The 9831-nt window shown below is 42.8% G+C and overlaps 2 protein-coding genes across 3 annotated transcripts; one reads left to right on the plus strand and one right to left on the minus strand.

The window, feature by feature from the left end:
- Window positions 1-548: 548 nt before the first annotated feature.
- LOC116196162 (protein FMP32, mitochondrial-like) lies at window positions 549-4533 on the plus strand. The gene is made up of 7 exons (XM_031525749.1): window positions 549-1120; window positions 1300-1431; window positions 1538-1597; window positions 3520-3596; window positions 3694-3750; window positions 3864-3930; window positions 4148-4533. Exons 1-7 carry the CDS (start codon window positions 929-931, stop codon window positions 4265-4267), a joined length of 705 nt encoding a protein of 234 aa, XP_031381609.1. The 5' UTR covers window positions 549-928; the 3' UTR covers window positions 4268-4533.
- A 150-nt stretch (window positions 4534-4683) lies between these two features.
- Window positions 4684-9249, minus strand: LOC116196161 (subtilisin-like protease SBT3.9). 2 transcript variants are annotated; one of them, XM_031525746.1, is made up of 11 exons: window positions 8816-9249; window positions 8632-8723; window positions 8252-8349; window positions 8009-8164; window positions 7801-7912; window positions 6803-7346; window positions 6573-6670; window positions 6256-6495; window positions 6051-6165; window positions 5739-5955; window positions 4684-5566 (listed from the first exon to the last, which is right to left on the minus strand). In XM_031525746.1, exons 1-11 carry the CDS (start codon window positions 8900-8902, stop codon window positions 4992-4994), a joined length of 2334 nt encoding a protein of 777 aa, XP_031381606.1. In that variant the 5' UTR covers window positions 8903-9249; the 3' UTR covers window positions 4684-4991. The 2 variants fall into 2 exon arrangements, with proteins under 2 accessions (XP_031381606.1, XP_031381608.1); XM_031525748.1 differs by lacking the exon at window positions 8252-8349 and having other exon boundaries at window positions 8816-9245.
- Window positions 9250-9831: the final 582 nt, after the last annotated feature.

The following is a 9831-nucleotide window of genomic DNA, read 5'->3' on the forward strand; positions in this document are numbered from 1 at the left end:
TGGTTCTCTGACAAAACCGAAGTTGTACCTTTAGACCGGTGACCTCATTAAATTAGGCGACTTTGACTGAACCCATACGAACCGGCCGATTCTATAGGTTTCCTTTTATTAAAAAAAATTAAATTGCATGCATGGAAACTTAAATCAAGGACCTCAACCTCCCTAAGAGGGACACGCTTAACCTCTTAGCCATTTAAGCAATAGTCACATTTATTTTCTTTTGTTCATTATTTATCTCTTTAAGCATAACAAAGGAAGAAACAATTTCAATAAAAAACTTTCTTTCATTTATTATTTCAATTATTTGAATTATTGTATTTATATTTAATATATCATAGTCTTTCGTAATTTTATATGCATTATTGGTTATTTAACTAGAAATGCAGTCTGACCCATTAAACTACCGGTTGGATCTATAAATCCATGAACCCATATCTTGACCGGTTCAGCCCGGTCCGGTTTTAATAACTCTGCATGGATTTTCATTGCATAATTTTGTAAAACATTTTGCAAAATTCTGCAATTCAATTTTCCAGGTCAGCGCACTACCGGAGACGCCAAAGACCGATGCTTTGGGGTCAAGCCAGAGAGGAACCGTCCCCTCGTAGAAACGTTTTCCGGGAAAATCCAATTTTCCATTTTCAAGATCGTCAACGAAAGAGCACAACGGGATTGATTTCGTCCTCCTGCTCCGACCAACATCCGATCCTTCCTTGCAGGCTTGCACCCGTCAATCCTCTTCCCTTATCCCCCACCTTCTCTGCCTCTAACCCGCCGTACCCATCTTGACAGTTCTCCTCCTGCCAAGAATGAGCAGGGCAATCGCATTTCATCACCTGTTCTTGTAGCTAAACGGCCCTCCAACCATCGTCCAACCATTGATTTACTTGCCCTGTTGCCGAAATCTGATCCCTCTGGTAGAATTCCCATGGCGGCTTTGAGGCGCGTGGTCCGGTCGGGGTTCAGTAATTCCGGGTTCTGCTTGACAAAGCATCGAGCATTTAACGTTCATTCCGGCTCCGGTGCGAATCCGCAGATGGGTAGGTTCAATTACAGGCAGATTTCTCAGCTCGTTAAGTCCAATGGGAAGCGCGCGTTCCTCGTCGATACCTTGGCGCTGGTAATCGATTGTTCTTGCATGTGAAGCAGTTTCCTTTGTCTTGTCGGTCTGTGGCTGAATTAGTTTCAGTTCGTTTTTGGGTCGAAAACCCTGCTCCAGCTTTCCTCATTTACTCGAGCCGCCCAATCTTTATGTAGAGATGGGGTCCCTCTTACTGTTGGATTGGTCTTCTAATGCAGGTGAGAAGATTAGAAGCCCAAGGTGTGCCGTCGAAGCAGGCAGAGGCGATTACCTCTGCGATTACAGAAGTATTGAACGACAGCTTGGAAAACGTGGCTCATTCTTTTGTTTCGAAAGCCGAAATGCAGAAGGTGGGGAATTTCTAAGTAGCATGGACTGAATCTGAATGTTAATAGGACGAAAGCAAGCGATGTTCTTGAATTATCGTTGTGAAAGTTTCTTGCTTGGCTTTTGTAGACGGAAATGATTCAAGAATCAAATCTCTCAAAATTCAAGTCTGAAGTACAAAGTTCTCAGGTATATTCAGTTGCCATCATTTACTTCCATCTATATCTGACAAATATATACATTTGGCCCATGGGTTTGCTACATGATGTGTACCGAGTGTTATGGTACTGCGGTAGACCGTAAATATATATGCTTACTTTGCAATTGGATAGCTGCTTTGGAGATAAACAATGCCAAGTGGCTAGTGACTTGCGAATGTACAGGCCTTTGATATTTTTCACATGAATAACCCAAGGAATCAAGATATCCAAGAATTGGTTGTAGTTAGTGGTGTGGTACACCAGACACTTTTAATTTTGTTGGATGAGGGGTATTCAATGAGAGACTGCAGGAGCTGAAGCTTTTGATATGTTTAACTGGAAAGGCTTGCGTAGTTTGAACATATGTGGAGACTTAACTCTTTCTAATGTCTTCAAATTCATCTGCTCTGCTAAGTAAACGTTGTTTTTGGAGTCATTCTCAACATTGATGCATAAGGCGGGAAATGAGCTATTATAGAGCATAGTTGCAGATGACAGTATATCAGGGTTATCTCATGCGAGGAGCTTGCAATTCTTGCATTTTGTGACCTTGACAAATTCCAAAGCAAAAATGTGCTTCTTGTGGTGTCTGGTGGGAGTCATAGTGAGAAAAATGCCATCACAACAATGTTACTTTCTTAGAGTAAAATCACTTTCTTGCTACTCCATTGATGTAGCACATATTGGAGATTCTTGTGGGCTAACTTTATGAACTGCATGTTTGTCCTGGAGGGTGGATGTTCTTTGATGAGGAAGAGGTTGCTTGTGATTCAGTGAAATTGAAAATGGAAGGGGATTAGATAGGTAAGAATAGCTCAGCGTACTCTAGACCTCAGTTGGGGCGGGGGAAGAGCAGAAAACTCCATATTCGTTTAAGTTCCAATAGCCCTATAAATGTAAGAACCATTCAAAGAATTCATGGGATAGTGTGGTCAGACAAGAATAAAGGTGAAAGACTAGCATTAGATAAGTCATCTGGTTTAGTGCACCGAAGATCTCCTTTTGGAGCCATTTATTTATTGAGGTTACTGTTCGAGGTGAACTTAGTGAACATAGACTTGACTTGCTCATGGAATTGTTGTGCTATTGTGAACGCTCAAGATATGATCCTGGAGATATTTGTCTTGGAAAAGGAAGGGGTCTATGCTTATCTGAGACAGCAATGTAACTGTGACGTCTGTAAGGACACATGCATTTGACTGGGGATGGCTGAATTATTTGAAGCTCGAGAAAGAGTTCGGCTGTTGAATTCGTATTTTTTAAACCAAAAGTATATATGCCTAATTGAGACATTCAAGATGATATGTGGGGCTTTTCACTGGTAATATATATAGTTAATAGGGTAAACTGCTGAAGGATTCCTCAAAGCTTTAGATTTGGGGAAGACCACTGGAACCAATAGGTTTTCATAATTTGGTTGAGGGTGGAGTACGTGTAGTAGTGAGAATCCGGGATGGAAGAGAGACCTGAAAGCTGGTGATTTGATATCTTTGTTCTTGCATGAGGGTTAAAGTGACTGATGGGGATGTGGCTCATAGATTCAAAAGGACGGATGAAATTGAGAAAAGCAATGTGGAATCATAAAATGACTTCGAGTTCAAGGGATCATTGCTTCTTACATGTTGAAGGGACAATTGTTGTCTTATAAATCCCTTGAACTTGAAAAAGACGGTTTATTAATCAGAGTTAAATACTTTAGATGTCCATGAAGGCTGAAGCTGATGTCTCAATTGGCTTTCTCAGTTTTTGAGTATCCGATAATGCTCTAGCATTTCACCGGGACTCTGTACGATGTGGCATCGTGTTTCCTGCACAAGTTAATACGTGCTTGTCGTGGAAGTTGATTTAATTTCCTGTACTTTCTGATGTTGTTTGATTTTTGTGGGACTTTTCATGACTTATTGATTGCAGGAGCATCACTTCTCTCTGCTGCAACGTGAGACTGAGAAACTTCGAGGTGACATTGAGAAAATGCGTAGTGAATTGAGGTTGGTCCAATAGAAATTTGATGGCAGCTATCTTTGGAGTTGAAATACAAACACCTTATAATCATTGCAATAATGAATTAATTCATTTTTGTGTTAGATACGAGATCGATAAAGTGACTGCTGGCCAGCGATTGGATTTAAATCTCGAAAGAGGGTAAGGAGAACCGAACTTCTGGAATATTCCTTTTCTGGTAATTACTGGTTTAGTTCCGTATGTCTGGTGAAACTTACATTTTGCTTCTGGTGTACTCTTTCACCGTTTTGCAGGCGTATTCGTGATGAACTGTCCAACCAGAATGCTGAAACCACCAATCTCACTAACAAGCTTGACCGGGTAAGCGTAATCATTGCATGTTCAGAGCCTCAGCTCTGTTTAGTTTGGAGAACCTAGGAAATTTCGTAGTTTTCCATTTTCTCGATGTTTGAAATGTGCATTCTCTTCTTCATCTTCTTATATGAGAAGAAAAACACAAAATTGGTATATATTTTCGAGTTTTCCATAACCTTAGATACTACGAATCCACAATTGAGATCCCTTTATCATATTTCAGGAAATTCATGCCTTGAGAGCCCAACTGGAAGCGGCAAAGTACGACGTGATCAAATACTGCATAGGTACCCTGGTGTCCATATCTGCTGTTGGACTAGCTGTTGTTCGCATCTTGATGTAGGATGAAGGTCTATTTGATCCCCCCAAGAAACCCGAAATGTCATTTTTTTAGAGGCAATTGGGTGCCCCGAGAGTTTGAAGCATTGATGTAAGATTCTTTTGGTATGTACAGAAACATCACTGTAAGATTGATCAATTTGGCTTAGAGAGGGATCGACAAATTGTAGTATTTCGTAGTTGCTGTCATTGTTTGTTTCACAAAAACTGATCAAACAGAAAAAAAGAAAAAGAAAAGAGGAAAAAGAAAATGGAAAACATTTTCCAGAAGTGTGGATGTCTTCTTTTCATTCTTTCCCATATCTTGGATTTTCGATGATCGGCTGATGCATATTGGGTCCTTTTCACTTCGATTACGAATTGGTATGGTCTGGAATAACATTAGTGGTATTCGAGGGCTCTTGTGGGGAAAATGTGATATTAGTAAAACGATTAATCAAAGCAATTGGTTTAACAATGTGAAGTTCTGGAAATAATATGGTAACGAGAACATGGATTGGGTTGGTGCCAGCAGGCCATGAACTATTGACATTTAATCGAACCAGCGACCTTATTGGTGAACAATATACTCATCGCAATCTCCAGGAGAAATTCTCGGGCCAATCAACCGAAGATCCAGCTGTGTCGGTTTGTCTTCTGTAATATTTGTGATCCGATCGAACGAATGAAAATGCCGTAAGATGGTAATTCCTTGTAGTGGAAGTAATGGGCTTGTGGGCAATTCAAAATCAGGTTTGAGCATAGAAGTCATCGATGACGCTCCTCACAGCCAGTGGCATCCTAACTCGATGCTTCCCGTCCTCCCACACCAATGTCCCAAACGAGTATCTCCCTTGGAATCTTAGAAGTGACTGAAACGAGACCCTGAACTTCTGTGTCTTCACGTTGGAGTTGAACACCAAAACGGGAGGCTTCACCTTGACGTGAGTCCCCGGGGGTGCCTCAACCCTGGCAATGTAGATAGAGTCTGTCCGGCCCACGTTTGTGACCTCTCTCGAGATGGTCACGTGCTGCTTCAGGTCGGGAACCACGATCGATGGCTGGTTCAGATTCTTGAGGCAGTTGCTGTGGCTGTGGCTGTGGCATTGGGTGGGGGTGCCCGTCATCGAGCTGATGGCAGAGTCGTTGTAGCCCAATGAACAGAGGAAACATACATAGTCTGAGGTTTTGGTGTCAAAAACGAGCCCGGGGTCTAGGGATCTGTTGGGATCAACATGGCCACCTCCGTAGTCGAATGCATCGGCTGGCTTGTGTGGAGCGCCTTCAGCCACTGTTCTTTGGCCGGATGTGTCTTTTACAGAAGCTGCATAATAAATTTGAGTTTGAGAGACTATCAGTTAGTAGGAAAACTTGCTTACCTGCAGTTCTTCGGAAAAAGAAAGCCACGGAATCGCTCGTTTGGTGGATATGGTATTGATTCTGGGAAGCGCGTACCCAACCAAACAAAATGTGACATGAGATCGGTTGATGTAAACCTTTTGTAATGAGTGCAGATCTGATCATAGCTGGGCTCCAATCTGGATGGACTGTCCTGAGGAGAGCCACAATGCCCGACACATGGGGACATGACATGGACGTTCCCGACTCGATCTTGAAGTTCAGCGGCAAGTTCGTGTTTGGGTCTACCTGGGACTGGGACGATGCAGGAGACCAGGCAGCTAGTATGTTTACCCCAGGAGCTGCAATATCAGGCTGTTTCCATGCATAGCACCCATTGTCGATCGCATTTCGGTAATAAAACCAAGGCAAAGAAAAGGAAAGAAATTGAACGAGATTCACTGTACTACCTTCAGCACGGAGGGAGATAGGGAGCTCGGTCCCCGGGAAGAGAAGACTGCAACCTCGGGGGATATCTGTTGCCCGAGAACAGTTCGTGAGCCGCTAAACTTTACTACTGGATCTCTGTATACAAGAAATAGAAATTCTAAAAGATCAAATCTTGTAGGTACTTCAAAATATTCCAGTAGATATGAACAATTTGTTGACTTTTACTTGGTTGCTTCCATGTAGTTGAGTATAGAAGTCCCGATCGTAAAATCGACCAGGATACAGGGGATCTTCGTGGACAGATCAACATCTTTTGTCGGGAACTTAGCGAATATCATGCCGACTCCCTCTGCATCCTCCACGGTCTGTACAGCGATGGTGGCCGATCTCTGAGACCTTGACTGGAAGCACAGTACCGCTTTTCCCTTTGCTAGTGTCGAATTCAGAGACCCGAAATCACAGCTCCTGCCGATCGAATTGGATTGTCATTCATGGGTTTGGGAGTTGTTATGAAACGATCTGAAAGTTCAGATCTAGTTAACCTTGCGCTGCTTTCATCGGAGTTTGCGGCTACAATGTCTTCTCCATAGACAATTGGATAGAACTTGTCCACGTTCTTCCCCGTATACAAAGCCTGACCCTGTATCGGAAGTAGTACAGAATTATGTCTTCAGGACCGTAACACGTAAAACTTGGAAGTCGCAATCCCCAGGTTCAGAAGAATTAATTTATCCAGCATATCATGACCGGATGGAAGGCAGAGAGGCCATACCATGAGAGTTCGATTGTTTCCAAGCGTGATGGTGGTTGGAAAGGCCCGATCAATTGTGCTAGCTCCAACAGTAATCAGCCATGGAGCTGTGTTTATGACCGTCTGCGGGTAAGGCCCCGAGTTCCCACCTGAGCACACCACGGAGATTCCCCTAGCCACAGCATGAAATGACCCGATCGCTAGAGTGTCATCGACATAGCTTGGAAGAGGAGGTGAGGAGCCAAGGGAAGCAGATAGGACATCTACGCCATCATGGATTGCATCATCGAATGCCGCTAAAAGATCAGCCGAGCTGCACCCTCCCGTGGCCCAGCATATCTTGTAGGTAGCTATGTGGGCTGATGGCGCACCTCCTCGAGCCAGCCCTCTTGCCAGGCCCATGAAGCTCACATTCTCAACTAACGCACCAGCGGCTGTTGATGCTGTGTGGGTCCCATGCCCTACTGCATCCCGAGGGGAAAGGAACTCGGCTCCCTCACTTGTGTTGAGCTTCCCGAACTCGGCTTCATATCCTTTGATATACCATCGAGCACCGATGATCTTCCTACATCCAATGAGCGAAACAATGTTTAGGCCTATAAATGTCATATCGAATAAATATCCAAATTCCAGTTGTATTTTCGCAATACGAAGAACGCATTCAGTATCCTGCGCATGTCTCTTTTGTTATTCCTTTGCCTATCAATGAAAATTGAAATTTCAAAATGATTTTCACACCATTCGCGGTATCAATTTCCCATACAATTTAGCCTTCCTTGACTTGAGCAATAACATTTGACAGATGGTAAACTGTAGGAGTGAAGGTTACTGGAAACTGTTTGCAGACAAAAGCAAAAATAAGAAGATAAATGAAGTAAACTTAAATGAATCAAACTTTACAAGCGCTCTTTGCAGAACATCGACAACTCGTCCAGTCACAAATGGACAAATTGCCGATCATTATATTTCAGATTTCCTATTCTACTTATAAGGCTTACAAGATCAAGATGGAATTCGACCTGTTGCAGTTGGTTTTGTTGAACTGTTCTCCTTCCTGGCATATACCGTTCCATCGAAGTGGAACCGTTGCCATACCCTCCTCTCTGAAGCTCATGGATTCTGGCCAAATTCCTGCAGGAGGGAAAACGAATCAAGCACAAATTCAAGCTCAATTGACAAACATCTGGGTCGCTGGTTTTTATTTATTTATTTATTTTTAATATTGACCTGTGTCCAAGACACCGATAATCGACCCTGCACCAGACCGACCCTTAGAAAGAATTCCATCTGCCATTTGAGGATACATGTGCAGAAAATCCCAACTTCGAGTCGTCTGGAGACTGAGAATTCTGTTTGGCATTACGCGGGCAACTCCAGGAAGATCTGCATTCAATAGTTCAGAAACTTTTATATGCAAGAATACTCACTGGGAATCAAATACTGTTCTAGAGTCCACCGACACCGTAATACCGGCAATCAACTTAGCCTGAGACTGAGATAGGATTGCAGAAAACCCCGAAAAACCGTGCTTGTAGCTGTACAGCATAGCTTCCTCCGCAGCCTCTTTGCTGTGTAATCGAAACTACTAAGCATATCAGAAGATGCTCAAAATAGTATCAGAAATTCTTTCCACAGAGCAATTTCCACACAGCTGCAGACTGCGGAACCGTTGGGAAGACGAACAAAATTCATTTGCAAATCTATCACTTGTCCAAAAACAATGAAAGACTCCTTAACAAATGAGAAGCAATTGAGAATAGAAAAACGCGATTTTCTCATACTTTGTCATCGTCGTAACATAAGAGAATTGGAGAGACAACTAATTAAGTTCTGAACAACAAGACAAGAACCTTCCAAGAACATGTGCAAGCATCTTATGGTGGGAGTCCTGGACCTGTTCTGCTTCACTATGTTGCCTCTCCCCCATGTACACAATATAAACCTGAGAAAAGCTTACCTTCATCAAACATTAATTACTGGAACAAACAAAACAGAAAAGTAACATTCGAGCAATGCAAAATCGAGACGGCTCACATTGCTCGAAGCAAGGCCAAGGACGAAGCGGCTTGGTCGAATGAAGAGGCAACAAACAAGAATGCAGAACACCCAGAGAGGAGCCATGTGAGGAAGCAAGAAAGAAGTAAAGCAGAGCTTAGAAAGGACTGAATGTTAACTGAATAATTTAAATCAGCATTGGTTTTGGTTTTTGGTTTGGGCTGTCATATATAGATAGTGAGGGTCAATGAGGGTGAGTGGAACTGTGGGTTAGCGCGTGGGGCCCACTCTCCTTTCACCTGCTCTACTACTGCAGAGCAGACACCGAACTTAGTGACATATTTGCTGCTGAGATGAAATGGAGGACTGGCCCCTGGCCGTTTTGTAGGGTATGATAAAAGATGAAAAGTATGTTATCATATTGGGAGTAATGGGGATTTTTCATTTTTCAATAATAATTTCTTTTTGGATGTGAGTGCTTTGGTGTATTGGATGCATTGGGGTTTGTATGCATTTGTGGTGAAGTGAACATTGTGAAAGAGAGGCAATGGGAATGGGATCAGACATCAGAGCTTGCTGATGGCATGATTCCTTCATTTGGACTGTCATGTTAACTTCTTGTTTTAATGGTGATGGGAGAGGCATCTTCGGTGTGGATGAGATGTTAGAATGTCGATATGAGAAGGTATATATCCCATGCCTCCCTTCATAACGTGCTTTCTGATCGTGCTTGTAATCACGTGGGTAATGACGATTGTGGAGTATGAAGCATTTTCCTATCGGTTTGTGGGACCGCATGAAGTGTGCAACGGTGACTACACGAGCCAAGTCTTCAGCCTTAACGGTGATATTGACCTGCAAAATTCTCGAATGGAAGAAGAACAGGAAAACAAGAAAAACGGTTTCCAGTTTTCTACAAACGGCGCCTTCAGTTCTGCCTTTCGATTCTCGTTCCTAAAGAAGATAGAAACCATAACATGAAGAAGGGTGCGTGCATAAATCAAGCGTCAATCTCTATTTTCTTATAGGTGAAGTAATTTTGTCAATCGAACGTC

Source organism: Punica granatum, chromosome 2 (genome assembly GCF_007655135.1).
Source record: "Punica granatum isolate Tunisia-2019 chromosome 2, ASM765513v2, whole genome shotgun sequence".
Taxonomy (NCBI): domain Eukaryota; kingdom Viridiplantae; phylum Streptophyta; class Magnoliopsida; order Myrtales; family Lythraceae; genus Punica; species Punica granatum.